Source organism: Falco naumanni, chromosome 3 (genome assembly GCF_017639655.2).
Source record: "Falco naumanni isolate bFalNau1 chromosome 3, bFalNau1.pat, whole genome shotgun sequence".
In the NCBI taxonomy this organism is placed as follows: domain Eukaryota; kingdom Metazoa; phylum Chordata; class Aves; order Falconiformes; family Falconidae; genus Falco; species Falco naumanni.
The window spans coordinates 75,568,370-75,588,048 of record NC_054056.1 but is presented as its reverse complement, the minus strand read 5'-3'; the positions used below and the strand labels follow the sequence as shown (position 1 = coordinate 75,588,048).

The window sequence follows — 19,679 nt, the reverse complement described above, 5'->3', positions numbered from 1 at the left end:
TTGGCATTTGATCAGTAATCCTAAAAAAGGCTTGTGCTTCTCTTATAAATTTACTCAAAGTTTCTAAATAGGAAAAGTGCACAGCTGGGTCTTTGTCTGAAGGGAAGTTTAAATACTTTGATTACAGTATTGGTGTTTGCAGAGCCCAGATCTTGTAATCTTTTATAATATTTGAGCTTCTACTTATTGTCGTCTTTAAAATGTATTTCAATTTAAAATCTCCACTGAAAACAGGTTTCCCAGCAGACTGCTCTAGTATATGTATAAAGTTAATGTAATTAATGAAAAGACTCTTAAGAGGGAAATCTTAAAAATAGTCTACTCTTTTACATAACTCCTTTAACTTTGAAACTGTGATTGTTTTAAATCAATAATATCATTGTCAGCAGATTCTCCTTGAAAATAGAATTCATCTGGTACTGCAAAATTAATGTTTTGCTTGAGGCTTTGCCCTTTACCTAATGTAAATTAGAAAAATTGATTAACACAATAGAAAGAAGTTATACCTTCCCCTGTAATATATTTTTGATAGCTGTTGCTTGATAAATTAGTATATTGTGTGTTTTTAAATGAATATGATTTATTGCTGTTGTCTACTGTATGAAGAAACACAAAAAAATTGTTTGCAGGATCATTGACTTGAACATATCAATGGCACTGTTGGACAATTCTTGCTGAGTGTTAAGATGATTTATGTAACAGACCGAAGGTTTCCACAGTAATGCATTATAGTCTCAAGCTATCAAGCCTTGTTCATTCAGAGACAAAAGAAGCTGAAAAACACTTGCTTCTGAAGGTCCTCTGTATAGAAGCTAGAGATAAGGTTGATCCCATTAAAACTCCTAGAAATATCTGCTGTCAAATATATTATCCTAACTTTCAAATGTGTGTGAGGTATGTTGCTGTTTTTCCTCTTCCAAGCTCATTGTTTTAACATTGTTCTCGATTCGTAAGTGTTTCAGTTATGTAACAATGTGTTCAATAATAGAAGAGGAGACAGCCTGAAGCATCTATCTTTTAAAAACTGGCATCTTTCCATAGTTCAGATGCAGAGCCTTGGTGCAAATGAAAAATTAAGACATGCTCTACATAGTTGACAGTACCATTCATTTCATTTAAATTAAATATCTATAGGCAAATTCCCAATTTTTAAGGAACTGTTGCTAATACCAGAGTCTGTTTGGTATATGCATGGTGACTGACATAACCACTGAGCACACAAATTAGACTTACTTAATGCACGTTGTCTTCTGTACTGTCGTACAGTAACAGTTCTGCTCTTTCCAGAGGGATTTACCTTGGATATTTGAAAGCTTGCTGCCTCTTGTGGTCAGTCTGTTTGAGGTATCTCCTTTGGTTTCCCTGCTCTGATTACTTTTTAAAGTTCTATTAAAATTATTTTGAAACATAAGTAAGTTTTTCTGGCCACTATGCAGTCATCACTGTAGAGTACTTAAGCACAGGGGCTTTATTTTTATTTCCTTCTTTCTCCTTACTCCTTTTTCCTCAATTCTTATGCAGCAGGTTGTGCAAGAATTTCCCTTATTTTTCTGGTAGCAATGAGTATCTGAGTTTCTGGAAAATAAATGCTAGATATTTGTGTCTGTGTCTGTGTCTGTGTCTGTGTCTGTGTCTGTGTGTGTGTGTGTGTGTGTGTGTGTGTGTGTGTGTGTGTGTGTGTGTGTGTCTGTGTCTGTGTCTGTGTCTGTGTCTGTGTCTGTGTCTGTCTGTGTGTGTGTGTGTGTGTGTGTGTGTGTGTGTGTGTGTGTGTGTGTCTGTGTGTGTGTGTGTCTGTGTGTGTGTGTGTGTGTGTGTCTGTGTGTGTGTCTGTGTGTGTGTGTCTGTGTCTGTGTCTGTGTCTGTGTGTGTCTGTGTGTGTCTGTGTGTGTCTGTGTGTGTCTGTGTGTGTCTGTGTGTGTTTTTGTATCATTTTATCCTGGCAAGCTTTTCTCGTAAAATTATGGGCTAAGGTGGCATAGATAATAAGGTCTCTTGATCTCAGAGTGGACGTCTCAAAGATCATCTGCTTTATGAAGTTTCCGTCATTTCAGGCAGAAATATCACAAATAGATAACCAGAAACATAGAATATTGTCCTTTAGATTTGGGAAGGCATCTTTGATTTAAAAACCTTTTTCATAGTTTCCTGTCTGTAAAGAGCACAAGTTTAAGGATGCTTCATTCTGAGGTTCCCACTGTGTAGCTCCCATCCAAAATAATCTGAAATCTGTTTGTAATATATACAGGTGTAATAAAAATCCTCTTAATAGTAAATTGAAATTGAAGTCTGTGTCTGTTCAGTGCTATGCAGTGGGTTTAATGGTGTTACTTTGCAGAGGGCTTTCTCTCTGGAATGTAATAAAGGTCCAGCAAGTTCCCCTAAACTGAAGAGCTGATAAACACCTCATCCACTCCCACAGTCATGAGATGAAAGCGAAACCACTGGCAAAGTTCCTACTAGCTCTGTAGTAAAGTAAATAAAGCATTTACTGCTACTCTTTTTTGATTCAAAAGTGAAAAGGCGAGCTTGCTAGTATTTCTGTGACCAGTAGAATGAAAAGGAGCTATTCTGTGTCTTTCTGAATAGAGAAAGTCCTTCTGATAATAAAGGCAACTATGAAGGAAAAAAACCTTGGGGGGATGGGGGGTGCAAAACCCCTAATCTTTCTTCCCACCCCCAAAGAAAAACCTAACAAAACTGAAGCTACAGGCCACCATTTATTATTAATATTATGAGCTGTACTTATGAATTGTAATTGGATACAGGGTATGTAGCTTTCCCAAATGCTTTTGATAGTAGATAACTCCTTGCATTAAAAATTCCAGATAAAATGGCTTGGGCTGGAAGAAGAGATGCTCTAAGAAAGCCCAGGGGTTGGGACAGGATTATGAGTGGCTTGGGAGTTGGACTTCTCACTGCAAGGGAAAGCCTTGAGCCTGTCCTTGTGCTGGAGTTCCCTGAAATGTCCTCTTGGAGAAGAGGGTAACACCATTGACTCAGTTGCATCAGAGGGACTCCAGATGGTTCCATAAGAAGGCTTTCCCAATGGCAAGGGGAGAGGTGGCAGAGGAGTAGGAGCAGTTGTTTGAATCTTGTAGCTGCTATTGGTGGGACAAGCATACGTCCTGTTCCTTACTCCTTCCCTCCACACGCAGTTGCAACAGCCTTGTCTCTGGGATATGTTGAGTTTGCTCCAAACGTATATAGGACTTTTGGTTTCTGACGTGCCGGTGTGCCAAGTCATTACAAGCATCTGAACCATGTTGCCGGACAAGACAAACCGCAGTACTGTCATGTTCCTGTTGAAGTAACTTCTCTGAGGAAGTTATGTAAGTATGTGTTAAATACACACATATTAAGTATGGAAATACCAAACCAGCTGAAAATGTTAGGTGAATAAGGTGCTCTTCAGATACTTTCAAATACCTGCCCATACTGTTAGCATATGTCTTGGATTCTGTAGTACAACAGTTTACATCTCAAAAAAAAAAAAAACCCAAAAAAACAAACAAAAAAAAAAACATTATAGGAAGAACAAGTGTTTTGTTGTTTTGGTGCGTTATCGCCTTTGCTACACTACTCCCACAACTTTAAGAAGCTTATGCAAGTGTAGTGGACAGGGGTGTGGTAGGTGATGTAGGATCAAGTACACTCAAACTGGTTTGCAAGCAATAATCATGGTGTGATTTTTTTTAAAAAGTAATCAGAAAGCAACTGTCTATTTAAAATTCTTAGCCCATATAATACATATAATATTAGTATACAGTTACACATGATGCAACTGGGGTTATGGAGTTTTATGCTACTAGTGTTTTACTTCTTTTTTAATAAGCGCAGCTAGTGTCCTAATGGCAGTTCAGTTGCTTCCACCATTTTTTGAAGTGTTACTAGTTAAAGACACATTTGAAACACAGCAAATCAAAGCCTAACTAAAGTAAAACCTGGACTATTGACACATGGCATGCAAAAAGGGTGTGTACAATTAAGCAGATTTCCTGAATGCCTCCAATATTATCGGTGCAGGCACACCCAGCCTGTCAGTATTTGGTTTAGGAATATTTGCTTTTAGTAGCAAACGTAAGTTGAAGTCGCTTCTTCTTGTTAAAGAAGTGGTGAGAGAATGCTGTAGACTCTTGTGTTAGTCTTGCTTAAAAACAGGGGGGCAGATCTCTCTTCCTCCTCTAGAAGGTGATGAGACATCTTGGTTGAGCAAACATGCAGCACAAGGTATTTTCACTGTAGGACAGCGAGAGAGAAAAAACCCAGAAGTTAACACTTCTTTGTACCTGCAAAATCATGGGAGACAAAATTCTTTTGAGGCCATCAGCTTTTGGGGACAGTAGAAAAGATAGTGTTGCACACAAAGTGTCCTCTTTTCACAGCTCATGAAGCCCTCCTGGTAGCTGTAGGTTACCTGGATCTAAGCTCACCACAATGACGGTAACCAAATCCAACTGCACCTGTGTGGGATAGCACTGGGCCAGAAGAGCATTAAGGGTGTTGGCCCTTCCTTCATTTCTGTCCCTCGCTGCTTTGTTATTGTGGTATTAGACTTTAAGTTCACTACGGACACCTTTCTTTTCATCGTTGATTGGTTTCATGTAATAGTAATTAGCAAATAGCATGTACACCAGGGGTCCTCACACTTTTTAACCAGGGGGCCGGCGCACGGGTGAAGTGGCAGGCAGTCATCTGCGCCTGCTTGGTTTCCCCCCCAACCCCCGGCAGGGGGGGTCTGTAAATACCGGGGGCCGGATTGAGGACCCTGGGGGGCCGTATCTGGCCCACAGGCCGTAGTTTGAGGGCACTATACAGTGTCCATAATAGTTTTATTTGTTTTTACACAGTATATACATTTGTGGTTGAATAAATACCATGTTTTCTCTTTGTCATGTGTAAGTCTCCTCACCATTTAGTGAGGGTCTTTTTTTACTGTATTTCCTCCCTTGGAGATGTCTCCACTGGTGGCTGTGTCATGGCTTCTAAAAGCAGGGGCAAATACGACTCACGAATGGCAGCACACTCACACCAAGTTCCCATGAAGGAGAGGGCAGGGGCAAGGGGAGAGCAAACTCCTCTGCTGGAGCTGAGAAACACAGCTGGAAAACAGTGGAAGAATCAAAAGTCCTCACACATAAGGCTGGTGATGACACTGCCAGACCTTTTCCTCTCCCTGTTCTGCTGTTTTCATTCTTTGGGATTTTACTTTAGCCTTTGCAGTCTAGCCTTCCTGTTCTATTTCATACCAAGACACCTGGCAACACAGGTGTAAACCTTGTTGGGAAACAAAGCAACCAAAACTATGGCAATGTGCCCTACAGTAGGTTCTTCTGTGTTGAGCAGCTCATCGAAAACATGTAACACTGTTGTTGGTCTCATTTAAGTTTTTATATCCACGCTCGTACAGAGGAGAGTAACCTCAGGCATCAGGAGGACATTGTTACTATAATGACTAATGAAGAACCCCTTTGTTTATAATTGGCCATTGATTCTTCTCTTGTCCTTCTGCATGAATTCATATACCATACTGTCCTCCATTTACAAACTCGTATTGGGGAAAACATTTTCTTCTAATAACTGCTCTTTTAAATTGTGCATCCATTTTAATCTTTTCTGAAGATACTTTGTGGGAGCAGAATGTATTTAAATCGTTGCTTTTCCAGAAGTAATAGAGGCAGCACTCAGAGCAGGGCTGCGTTGCTGCAGAAGGGCAGGAAGGGTGGAAGTAGTCTCTGTGCTATAAACCTTGTGACTGCGGGTGTGGGACATGCAAAGACTCATCACTTGCAAAGGAGATCAGAACTGTGGCTGTTCTCAGAAAAGCAGAGCAGGCTTTCAGGCTGAACCACTGCAAGTGATCCCTTTAACTCTTGATTTGGATCATGTCTCTAATCCTGCTCACCTTTTCTCCTTTAAGAAATATAAGTATACCCACTCCTATCCTCCAAATGAGCCTACTTGCTGTACAAGGAATGTAGACAAATAATAGCAATTATCCACCTTGGTGTGTTGCTCTGACTTTGCCTGTGGCTTTTCCTTGGGTCAGATTGAGTTGGATGGTTTAATGGCAGTGGACAACAAAAGACTAAACAGTTGCTTTGTGGAGTAACTCATTTAGATGACTGACAAAATCTATGTATCATTGCGTTTATAGATTAAGAAAGAAAAAATCAGTGGTGTTGAGACACCATAAATGTATTTTTATAAACACAAAGTATGTACTGTTTCTGTATTTACTGGTTTTTCTTTGTAGCAGAACAAATGTATGGTTCTCCTGTAAGCCTAAAACCAGTATCTTTCTTCTTCACTATATAATTCTTGATAGGAGTAGCAGGGAGTCTTATGAACGACTTTGAGCCAATGTTAATTTTGTAAATTGCCTTCCTTTTTCCACAGTTCCTATGAAAAAAGTATTCAGCTAGATGAACACTCTTGGAAAATTTTAATAGAACCCTTGAAATCTATTTGAATTCAGCTTCTTTTAAAAAAATCATTCTAATGGAAGCTGTGAAACTATCAGAGATTCTTATGCCTTAGAGGCAATTTTTCTTCCATACGTAATGGTGAAAATCCACTGTTATAATACATAGGTGTTTAGAATATTCTCTTTGTTAAATTGAAGCTCCTGCTTAGAAGTATGTGAGTTGGTCTCATCTTGTTTATTTTATGAGTTTTATTATCATTCTTGACCAGTATTCATATGATTTTCATAGCACTTTCTGCTTGCTTGTGTTTTGTTTTTTTTTCCAGTCTTTTCCTGGCCCAAGTCTTGAAAGTGAAGATTTTAACATACCTCCTATAACTCCTCCATCATTGCCTGACCACTCCTTGGTGCACTTGAACGAGTTAGAGTCTGGGTACCACTCTCTGTGTCATCCCATGAACCACAACGGCCTCCTTCCATTCCACCCACAAAACATGGATCTACCTGAAATTACAGTTTCCAACATGCTTGGCCAAGATGGGACACTGCTTTCCAACTCCCTCTCTGTGGTAAGCGTTTTTAATCTTTCCCTTTTGTTCTGCTTTAAGTTGTGAAATTTTGAAAATACAGACCTGTTTGAAATCCTCTGAGGGACCAGCACTTGCACCACCCAAGTCATGGAGCAAGCTGGCCTGACTCTGAATTTTACATCGCACTCCCATGTCATATCCTGCCCCCACCAGAGGCAGTGGGGGGGTTACAGCTGAGTTCCTCAAAACAAGAATGTTACCCACCACCCTGAGTAGAATTACTCCCACTTTACACAGATGTAGATCATGACAAAAGGAGGCTCAAGGCTTTGACTTCCGCTGGAGCAGGGTTTGGGTCCAGATGGCTGTTGTTCTGTGTTTGTCTGACGAGGCTCTTTCCATTCTCATTTGCATGTGCTGAGAGATGTACAAAAATTTAATATCTCCTTCCTTGTTTACTGCACGTTTGGAAAACAGCAAATGTTATTTCTGATTCTAGGCCAAATCTTATAGCCTTTTTACAGTTCCCAGTCCTTAGCCAGCCAGAATCCAATTGAAATGACTGGACGATTTGCTTCTAAAGTCTGTCAGATAGTCATTATGGTCGTAATCTTGGGAAGCCTGATATTATAAATCACTTCTTTGAATGTTAAATTGCTTGCAACAACTGCAGAGCTACTTTACATGTTACATTTTCAAGTGGGCTCTACAGATAATTAGTATACTTCTTGCACAGCAGCTCCAGAAAAGATTATTTCACTAGATGTACAATTCTAAGACAAAGAGTTCAAAAACCCATGGAAGAGGATGGACCCAGTATTGTGTGGCACTCACTGGACTTCAGGCACTCTGCTCGATGGGCTGCCCAGGAACTGCAGATCCAGACAGACAAAGTTAAGGATCTGTCAATCCAAGGGTCTGAGCTTCTCACCAAAGGATCAGAGGCTTAAGGCCCTGTGTCCCAGCTCTGTGCTTAGGGACCAGGACCAAGGCTGTTTAGGTTTCCAGCTTGTTAGCTCCCCATCACATTACCAATAATAATAATAATAATAATAATAATAATAATAATAATAATAATAATAATAATAATAATAATAATAATAATAATAATAATAATAATAATACGGTTGCGGTGAGCCTGGGAGCTGAGGTAGCATGTGGAGGTTTGGGGGCTGAGGGGTCTAGGCTCAGCTCCCCATCAGCCACTCAAACTAACAACCTCAGAGACAGGGGCTGTGGTGTCTGGAAAACAGTTTACAACAAAAATCTGCCTTGTCACAGGGCTTCATTGCAATTTAATTAAAATAAAGCTGCCTTGATATTGAGGAGCTCTGCATTCCCTCTGAGGATGTCCAACGAGCTGTACTGCAGGGGGGCTACTCTTGGCTTCTTAGGTGCTGCTTAGTTGTTATTGATTTACTAGGATGTTGCACGCTTTGTGTTTGAGGTCAGAATCTGACCCCAGGGTTATGTTCAGTATTGGGAGGAGAGGGGGAGAGGCAGATTTTCATAGAGAAATATAAATATACATCATGGAAATGTTTTTAATTTTGCTTGCATTTCTACAAAGCTGATGGCATGTATTAAAGAGCATGAGCTAAATCTTGTGTGGGGTTCTGAGAAACAGAGCTATAAGTAGGACTTGAAAAAGTAAGAGAGATGTTTGACACTCCAGTCAAGACACGCAGTATTTCATTGAATTGACCTCTTTTGAGCCATGACTATGGCTCAAAACTATGCATTCTTTTAAGCTCTGATGTTCCACATTAACCTCTTGCAACAAGCTCTGAACAAAGGGCCTTGAGAATTTGTAGAGGATCACAGTGAATTATTGTATCGAGGGCAAATACAAAAAAGCTGAATGATATAACTAGGTAATTTTGCTATTGGGACTTAATGATCAGAAAAAATGAAAATCAGACATCAAGAAAATATGCAGTAAATTTTAACAGTCATTTCTGAGAATTTTTCAATAAATAAAGCATGATCCTTGAAGCATCATGGGCTAAGTCAAGTGTTATCCCTAACTTGCATGCCCTTTGCACACAAGAGGGCCTCTTAACTAGCAATAGTTTTAACTCAAGCTGTCTTGTCTGTCAAGGGGATTAAGCTACATCTCATGTTAGTACAACTGTTAGGATGTTAACACCATGATTTTGTACAGTTCAAACACTGTTTGGCAGTATAGTTCCACTGATTTGAATTCGATAACTTGAGAAAAATTAACTTGAGGCAGATAATTTAACTCTTCAGTGAATTCAGTAACTTTTTCAGTGAATAGAATGGCCCCATTGTCCTTTTTGCTTTCCATTGATGAAGAGACAGAGGATTTTGTAGAGTTAGCACTCTTTACTTGGCTTTGAAGGTCTTCTTTATAATCCAGAACCTTTTACATTTTTTCTTCAGTATGACTCTTTTCTCTTGTTATTACTCATCTCTAAGTTTCCTTTTTACTATCTCATCAAACTCTGATCCATTTAACAAGTACTTGCCTAAATCACTTTTATATTGCCTCACATAGAACATAATGTATAAGTTTCTCTAATCTGTCTAAACCCTCGGTGCCATATAATTTCTGGTGTATCAGCTACTGCTTAGTGTATTTGGAAACCACGTATCTCGCCTCATTTTTCAGGGCATTAATGAGTATTTTTAGAAGAATTATTCTTAGAAATGAATCTGTTGGCTGTTCTCTGTCTCTAATTAATTTCACATCTTCAGCAAATTTTACTTATATTGGGACAAATTCAGCTGCAATGAGATGTGCCTCTGATTGAATTTGATCTTTTTTTTTTTTTACTTTCAAGATACTTCCTTCTAACCAGTTTTTAACCCATGTTGGTATTTTAGCAATAATACCTTTCTTTTTATCTCTGTTAGAACTAGTGATTGGTTTTCAGTTGGTGTTTTATAGAAAAAGCATTAATTAATGCCAGCCAAATGAGAGAAAGAAAACACGGTGAGCTCAGGAACAAAGTCAGAAAATAGTTTGTACACTGAGTATAGCATTTTTCTTTCATCTCACCTACCAGGTGTTTTGAGATGAGGATTTATATGATTTTGGACAGATTGAAAATTGAGGATGTAGACCTCCTAAACCCCCTTCAAATCTCCCCCCATTAGAAGTCCTGGTTTCATACTGTGCAGCACTCCCTCCAAGCTGCAGATGAAATCCCTTTGAGTAAGGATTGCAGGATTTGCCCCGAGCTCTGTAAGAATTCTCCTCTGTGGAGGTGCTTAAACACACACAATAAGAGCCCGCTACGAGCTCAGTGAATTCTTATTAGGGATCAGCTTCTTACAGATTTTTTACACTGTGGGAATTCTTTCTGAGAAATTTTACAGTGCTGGGAGATGAAAATTTCCTGTTGCCATTTACTGTGTCTGGTGCTTAAATTTGGAATTAGCCTTTGAAGTTTTTTTAATTGATTGGACTTCTATTGCACCCCCACTACTTAAAAAAAAGTTTCACTAAAATTTCTCTTTCTTATTATTCTGCTGTCAGTTCATGTTTTGACTTCTGTGTTTGTGTGTTTCTCTTATTTGCTTAGATGACATACAGGCATATACAGACATACACATGTACACTAATTTATACCATGCTGTCACATACAGATTTCTTTAGATGCTCATTACATCTGGATATTGAGGGTTCAGGAGTCTACAGAATTTGTGCAGAATGTGACACATGGTGGTGTGAACACACAGTCCAGCCCAGCATGGTCAACCAGTTGTAGGAGCTCTCTAAAGTCCTCCTTCAATATGAACATGACTTCTATTCCTACTTCAGTGGATCCAATTAGATCTAGATAGAGCTGTTTAATGAAAATGTACTCAGGGTCCTGTAGGCATGTTTGTTCCTACATAATGGAATAGGGATCGCTTCCTGATTTACTACAGTTCAAGGTAGCCCTGTGTAGGTTTGGTACAGTTCCAGCTGGGGCTTGACCTGCCAGCACTTTTCTCTTTGCATGAATTTTCCTGAAATACTCCAAGGACTGCAAGAAATACCTTTCTAACATTTGCAAAGAAATGCATGTATACACCATCCCTATGAGAATATATGTTTATCTGTAAAAATGTTTTTGGATGTATTCTATAAAATGAGATTTACTGTGTGTTCATGGCATCAACAAAATTACAGACATTTCAGCTTCTTTAGTATATCCTATAGATGATTGCTTTTTTCTCCAAGAAACCAGGGTTAAAAACCGCAGTGCTGTTTTTACATAGGGGAAAAAAAAAAACCCTATTTTTGAATGCTTTCATTTATAATCTTGTGCTGACCTTTCTGAAAATGTGGCTTATGATGGTAGACTATAGAAAATTTACAAGAATGAAATAAAAGATTTTTAGTTTCTTGAAATGCTTCAAATTTCTGGGTTTGAAGTTTAAAGTGGAAAAGATGTTAAAAGGCAATAAAATCAGGGGATTTATTTCCCAAATGCTCTTGTGCTGGCAACAAAAGCCAGCATAATGTATATACTTAAGCTTATTGTCATTTTTAGTATACAGTCAAGGCACACTTTGAATTCAAAGGCTACTGTACAACTGTTTTGACAACCACCACATCAGTAGGTAATGTGCAGGACATATGAAACTGAAGCAAAAATGTTTCTTTAGGTCTATAGGGAGTGCAGTACATCAATGAATTCAGATGTATTAGAGCAGCATGAATTTCTAATATGTTGCTTTTATGGAAAAGACCACTGGCATATTGAATAATACTGCTTTCAAAGCAGAGCAGAAAATGTGATTACAGACAATTTCATTGCTGTTTTTAAAATAAATATTTTCAAAATCTTGGGGTATTCTATTTCATGTAATGCATAAAATATGTAAGAGTGGACTAGAGCTAAAGATCTTCTAGGACACGGAAGAGTAGATGATGTCAGCTATAATTATTCAGATACGGAATAATAGAAGCATTAGTTTAAAATAAAATGCACACAATGGGCCATGTCCTTATATACATTAAAAAAAACAATAAAAATTTTGGGTGGGTTGTTGGGGGTTTTTTTGCACACTTTGACAGAAGAAGAAGAGCAATGAATAATTATTTAACGTTATGCCCCAATTCATCAAAACCCGAACAATTGAATTACACTTTTTCATTAATTTTATTTTTTAGTTATGCAGCCCATGAGAGAGTAATATCTTAAACAAAATGTGGCACTGTATAACTGGGAAGAAAGCAGACAGCTACTTTTTTTTTTTCATTATTCATCTCAGGTAGAATGAAGCTAGTATTTCTTATTCACAGTACATTTGCTAATAAATCCAGTACAAGAGCTTGTTGTTATTGTTGTTGTAGCTGGGATGTATTTAAGAGATTTTATTTTACCAGTTTCATACATATTAGTTTAAATTCAGTATTCATGACTCATCTTGAGGCTGACCTATATGGTTTATTTTTTTTGGCACCTTTAAGTGTTAGTTCAAACTACTGAGTCAAACAGAAATTTTTTATTTCTGATGAACAAGATGAATAACTTCCATAACAACACAAAAGATTTTCCCCTTTAACTTAAATGTTGAGATTTGAATCATACTTGGGTACTTTTTTCTAGCTTGTATTGCATGCCAGTGTTAGAAGACACTTTTAGTCTCTGGTGAATACTTCACATTTGTGCCTCATTACCAGGCTCTGGTCTTCAGTTTACATCAAAATTTACTGTTATGCTACACAGACCTGCTGCTACCCCAAATTTTATTGCAGTGAGTTATTGCCATCAGAACCACCGAATAATAAAGCTAAGGTCATGGAACATCTTGTGTTAAAGTATTTATTTTTTTTATCTTATTAAGCAACTTTGTATTCTTACAGGATATCTTTTTTCCCCCCCTTTTTATTTTTTTTAAACCCACATATATTACAAGCTGGATTTTCTCTGAAATAAGCCTTGTGTGGCAAAAGGTTACAATAGTTAATGTATGTTTTGTCAAACAGTCTAACCATGGGGATACACAGCCAAATCTTCAGCTCATGTCAGTTGGCATAACTTTATTGTCTTCAGTAGAACTAACATGATTTATTCCATCAAGGACTCTGGGACATCATGTTTATCTTTCCTTATTTCCAATGTCTGCTCCACTCTTTTGTCAGAAAGACAACAGAAAGCATAGGTAGAAGAGCTGATTAAGGTGGAACTTGATCAAGGATTTTAAAAAACCTGCAAATTGCCTATCTGCTAGCAGAAGGCTCTTCACCATGTTACAAAAAAGCATTAAAATATCTGATGTCTAGAAATTACACCTGTATAAAGTTAGATTGGAAACAAAGCATGTATTTTTAACAGGGATAGAGATTTAGCATTTACATTATGTACTATGAGAGGTGCTTAGTTCTCTGTACCTGAGGACTGAAATCAAGATGAGGTATCTCTCAAAAAGATGTGCTCTGTCTGGGACTGGTCTAATGACCTTCCCACTACAGCAGGTGGATCAGAACCTTCCCGTGGCTCTCATTGCCCCTTGGACCATCTTGGCAGTAAACATTAGTCCATGCATACATGTAGGGGGAATATCACTGGTAGCACCTCAGCTGGTAACACCTCTAGAGTTTTTCCCTCCCAAGACAAAATCAGCAGAGTGGAAGAAAGCACCCTGTGGGGCAGGCTATCAATGGACCCACCTTCTTGAGGTCAGCTAGTATTAGAATCACTGTGAAAATATTTGTGGGTAGTGTTTTTCATGAACTTAGATAGAGCAAGTAAATATTTGCTTATTACTGTAGGAAAATATTTGTACACAAATGACCAGAACCCTTTTTTAGAATAATTCCAGGTCTCATTTTTTTAGATTGCCAATGCAGCTGTTGATTTACTGTCAGTTGGGAAATACAGCATTCTGCTTATTTGAGTGTGGCTGTTGATACTCCATGTGTCTCATGTATTTCACAAATTCAGTAGGAAAACAACTTCAGTATAATTTCAAGAGGAAATAACAAGGTAGCATATTTTAGTTTTGAAAACAGCCTTCTGTAGAAAATGCTTTGCTGAACTTCTTTCACAGCAGTTAACTATCATCCGATAGGAATTTATTTGCTACATAAAAAAGTGAGAAAGAAAATATGTGTAGTGGTATTAATTATTGTTTCTTAGTCTTTAACCAGATAGGCTCAGGCTAAGGCATGATGAATGTGGTGCAGAGAGAAAGCTTTCAGTTGTGGGTGGTAGATTATACAACACCTCGCATGTGAAATACTCACAGGAGCGATTAATGCATAAACAGCATCATAGCTGAGTGTCAAACAAAACAGATAATAGAGTATGCAAATAGAGAAAACATAACTCTCAGAAAATGTCAGATATTCAGGGTTTTCAGCAGCAGAGATTGTTGACTTTAATCTGCTGCTTTTAACATTGCATGTAGTTGTCGAGAACAGCAAGATAATGAAATGTTTCTGAAGATTCAGTCTTTGGAAAAAAAATCATAGTGATCTTAAGGCCTGTAGATGGAATAAAGTGAAATGTATTTCTTGAAAACAGTGAAGATGCTTTGGTGAAGACAAAAAGGAAGGAGAAGCCCACAAGGCAGATGAAAGGGAGAGTTTTGTGCATCAGGTGAAGTGGCCTCTCCTTCCACCTGTTTCATTATTTACACGCATGCATTTGCATTCCTTGAAACTTGAAAGCAGTTGAGAAGAGTGCACACCCATCATGGATTTGTATTGCATTCATCATCTCAATCCATTTTGTTCAGAGAGTAGAAAGGTATTTTGTCTGGACGAAGCCAGTCCTACTGTGGCATGCACTGTCTCAACTCAAGCTACCATTTGCATGCTGGAAGTTCAGGTGTGCTAAAATGACTCTGCTGAAGGCTGGGACACCAGCAACCCAGAGTTTCAAACCAGTGTCACCTGATAGAATGGAGTGTGAATTCTCCTTGCCTAGTCATGTGTATGTACAGTCATAGATATTTAGGAAAATTTTTAATTCACTTTGGGATAAAACCCATTTTGCTGGCTTTTTTTGGTTTTTCTGAGTTGAAGGAATTTGAAAGGTCCAATTAACAGTCTCACAGGCTTTTAGTCTGTTTTAATGGTTTTACAGAACTTTAAGTATCACTGTCTGAGTTTTCTGCTTTTTGCAGCAGGAAGGGAAGAAAAAATTCTACTTGGTAGCATTTTGAGATTTGGAGAAATGATCATCGGTAAAAAATAACTAGTATCTTATTTTAGTCCCTGGTTCTTTCTCAATGCAATTAAATGCTTAAAGTGTAAAGGAGTCTACTCCTCCCCTGATCCTTTCAATAACATGAAGATTCATTTTAGATTGTTGTCTGCCCCTCTGTTTTTCCCCCTGTTCATTTAGACAAGGTCTGTTTAAATGCCCTTTCCAGTGTTGGGTTTCCCCAGGGACAGCATGTAAATCCTTAACATCCACTGCTAGTGTAATGCTGTACTTCAGCCATATGTGTACAACTTAGGATCTCTGTAGCTTCACTCATATTTGACCTACATTTATGGCATGTGGTACATGCTGCTGCCTCTATATTTGGACAATAAAGATATGAAAATGAATGTTCTTAATTCATTTTCTGTGCATGTTATGGATGGATACAGTTACAAAAAGGACTTGAAAGTATGCAGTGGCAGCAAAGCAGCATTATGGAGCAGGGAACACCTCTAAGGCATGCTGGTACATATCCTTCAATTACAAAACCCACAAAAATGAACCCTTTCCTTCTAAAGTCAAGTGAACAAAGGGATTACAGTTTATCTTACATATTACCAGTGTGTAGCCAGCATTCCTATTTCAACCAACCTGCAGGGAAGGAAAAGGGACAAAGGAGATGTTACAGGTAGTGTGGTACACACGTGGCACACTGTGTGCCTGACCTGACCTGGAGATGATGTGGGACTGCCATGCTCAGGGTACATACATACATACACATTTATACATGAACACACATATATACCTATATATATGAATATATGTAGGTGTGCATATATATAAATATATAGGTATATAGGTATGTAGGTATTTATCACTGCTAATCATTGAAGCCCTCTGCTGGAAAGGGAATGTAAAAGACAGGATGTAGCATCTGCAACATCGCCCTTTCCCCCAGATTGTGGATCCACATTGTACGTTAAACAGACTGAAACTAAAGCCAAATCATTGACGTAGATGCAAGAGATCTAATAAGCATACCGCAATGGCTGCATCATAGAAATTTTTTAGCAAACCCCTGGGTTACACACGAGGTTGCAGTGTCTTACAGTAACTTTAATAATATCACCTTTGCTCTTTTGAGTTAATAAAGGAAGTAGCCTAGTTGCTAAATTGAGACATGGCCTAACTAACGGGTGGCTAGATGAGGTTACTCCATATCCCTTATTTGAAATTCCACTTCCTGACAGTAGTGATACTGGGCTACAGGTGCCTTCACTTCATCCTTAAACAAGTGATCAAAGCTGAAAAAAAGTTTGAAATTAGATGTTCTTGTTCTTTAGCAAAAAAGCCCTCTGTGTGGAGAATTTACAGGATCAGGCCCTTGATGAGAATGCAACACTTTATTCAGAAATTGGACTTCCTTCTAATTTACTTTAAGATTACCTTCATTCACACATAAAGAGTTTCAGAGATTAACTCAGTAACTAAGCTTCAGTTTCCTACACACGCCCTAATACTCAAGTGTGGGATCACAGTTTAATGAATGTTATTACACTCCCCTTTCTTATGAAGTAGCATAAAAAGTGTTTAGTGCAATAGGCTTACTGCTGATCTGGATATTAAGTACAGCTTAAGTTGGCCGACAGAAAGTATACAGTGTGAAATAACCACTGGCAAAACTTTTAAAAGTTGGTTTTTTTCTAGAAAAAATAATCACAGCAGTTGAAAAATAATGCTAGCAGCACTCTGTTCTTCTGCAGTCTTGTATCTTGAAGTGCTTTGTAGTCGCTAATTAGCTAAGATGCTAATGTACTAATAACAGTACAAATAGATATTTGCAATGTCAGTCACTCATACCTGTCAAGTACTATATTGTAGAATAGAATGACATTTACTTTATTAAAAAAACAGTAAAATGTAATTCACAATATACAAACACAGATGAGTCCCAAGATGAAAAAGGCTGAAAGAGACAGATCTTAAGGGAGAGGAAGAAGATGACTCTACATTGTGGGACCCATAATAACAAAAGTATTACCAGGAGCTGATTTCATGTGTGATGATCAGTAACACAAAAGTGGGCAGCAGTGTGGTGAGAGTCAACTTCCAATATTAGAACTAGCAGAAGTCCTCAGTTGTAATAAAGGCGGGAATTAACTGCCATGTGTTACACATCTAATATAAAGCAATTACGGTGATTGCATATAATGATAGTCAAGACCTTTAAGCTATCATGCAACCTGGAACTGATACAGCAGACTTATTTAAGAGCCATGGAAATGATGCGAGGATTGTTTCACCCGCCCTTGAAGTGCAGTCAGCTCTAGGGAGTAGTGAAGTATCTCTTCAACCACGGAGTCTGATGCTCCACTGCCCCACACTCCCGGTCCCAGGCCTTACGGGCCGGTCGCATAGCACGCATGTTTCTTCTCATTTGCCATCAGCTTTCGTGAATGCAGGGAGGGGAAAACGCATGGAAGGAAAGTTCTTTGCCCAGGGCCTGGCCTGTGTAATTTTAATTGTGGCCAGCATTGTTGCACTAACTTTGTTGTTCGTGGCCTCTGCCTCTGAGCTGCATATTCAGAGCTCTGTGACTGGATGAAAACCTCAGTGGGATTTTCAGAAATATTCTGTCCTAATGTTGATCCTGTCCAACTCTAGCAGGGTCTTTCCCAGAGTTTCAGCAGAAACAGAGGATAGCTTTATAGCAGATGCTTTCATTTGTTCATAAAATGTGCAGATTTAGATTTTTGATCAATAATGATCCACAGTCTGCAATCACAATTCTGAAATGGTTTTCTTTGTAACATTTGGAAAACTAGTGCAAGCTGTAACAAGACTGAAGAGAAGAAATATCATCTCATGTGCTGTTTTGAAACAATTTTTATTATTTTGATTATAATATAATTAAAGACAGCATACCAAAGCTGTGCTGCAAGAAAAAGTTACATGAGTAGCCCAACCTCTTGGATCCTGGCTCAGTGCAGCCTTAATGTTGTGTTACTTACCAAATTACAGAAATTGGTCCAGAAGGAACCCTAAGGTCCCTCCCTTAATCTAGTCCAAGCGAGGACTTTAAAAGGTCATCTCCCCAAAAGCAGGATACTCCATGTTTGTCATTTCTGACAGATGCTTGTCTAAATTATTTTTTAGAGAATTCCTTTAATGGCAACTGCACAGACTCCTCAGGCAAGCTCTGTGTACAGGTCCTCAACCTTAAAAATTCACCTACTTCACTGTGTACACAAACCCCAGAAGTCAGTGGAGGTTAATGCAGACCATTTAATCTTTTCAGTTGTGTCTTATTTATTTTTCTTTTAAAAATGTGCTTATATATGTATATATTTATATTTATTAAGCGTATAGTTATCTAAGAATGAATGATAGGTAATAGATGTTGACGGAACAGCTAGGAAATAATCAAGAGGATGTATATTGACTCAGACTGTTTTGGTTCACACTGACTTGACCATTTAAGAAACAGTAGAAAAATAATCAGCTTTTCCCAAATCTTATTAGCATGTAATCATGATCCAGATTGTATTAGTCCATTATCTACACTGAGAAAAATAACTCTTCTTGAAGGTTCAACTGTAGTGTGTTATTTTATGAAATTGTTTATGTGCATATTTTCAATATTATATTTATTTATCATCATCCATTACTTAGAAAGTTAGGCTGAAAGAATAAGTCTTTATGGTACTTAAGGAATGTCGCTGCAAGTAATGGGGTAAAAGTAAGTAATGGGGGAAGGCTGAAAAAAAACCTGTAATGTCATCTGAATAGTCTGCCAGGTAGTGTTAAAGCTCTGGAACATGTACATGTGGGAAAATCCTGCACTGGCTGGGAGATGGGCTGGATGATTTAGTGGACCTTTCTTTCAGATGTAATTCCTGTAACTGGTTGATACATACACTAGTGTTCAGACATTTGGACTCATTTCTTGTTTGTCTGGCAAATTGTTTCTTGTGAAAGGTTATAAATTACTATAAATAGACTTTGCAGAAGATGAGCTGCATGATATACTTGGAAAGAGTTTCTCAGCTGATATTCAAGACATTAATGCCAAAGCAGAAAAAAACCAATAGAGTCCTAATCCCATGGCTTTGCTTGAGTGCACTGCTAGGAAGGTGCACTGCCATAAATAATATTTACATTGAATAGAGTCTTCTGTATTCTAACAATAACTTAGGATAGAATAGAAAAAATAGAGAAACAAATGTTGCTTACTTGGAGGAAGTTTTTCTTCATGAGTTTGTAACAAAGAATTCACTGATGAAGGAGGGAGGGAAAGGAGAAAGAAGGGAAAGCAGGCATTTATAAAAATGTTGTTGTAGTTATAATTAGATCCATTTTAGAACCAAAAGTTTTATGCAGAAACTGACAGAAGGATACACAATAATTATAGTTTGCTGACAAGCCGAATAGTTTCCTTTTTTTATCTTATGGTTTTAGGAAACCAAACTGTAAATAAATATGCAGTTTGACAGATTGTAATTGCAATCAGCAAGGAGTCTTTTCATTTAATCAGATGGTGTTATTAAAATGGGGTTACAATTAAACATTTTATAATGTGACGTAGAACTCTATTAAAATTCTCCAGCA

At 38.1% G+C, this 19,679-nt stretch overlaps 1 protein-coding gene across 2 annotated transcripts in view; it reads left to right on the top strand.

Moving 5' to 3' along the window:
- The window catches only part of TOX (thymocyte selection associated high mobility group box), a 226,513-nt gene that overhangs the window by 125,534 nt on the left and 81,300 nt on the right, over positions 1-19,679 (top strand). For both annotated transcript variants that reach the window (XM_040588381.1, XM_040588380.1), the window contains exon 3: positions 6,751-6,993. In XM_040588381.1, the coding sequence (XP_040444315.1) occupies positions 6,751-6,993 (243 nt within the window). The remainder of the gene's footprint in view (positions 1-6,750; positions 6,994-19,679) is intronic.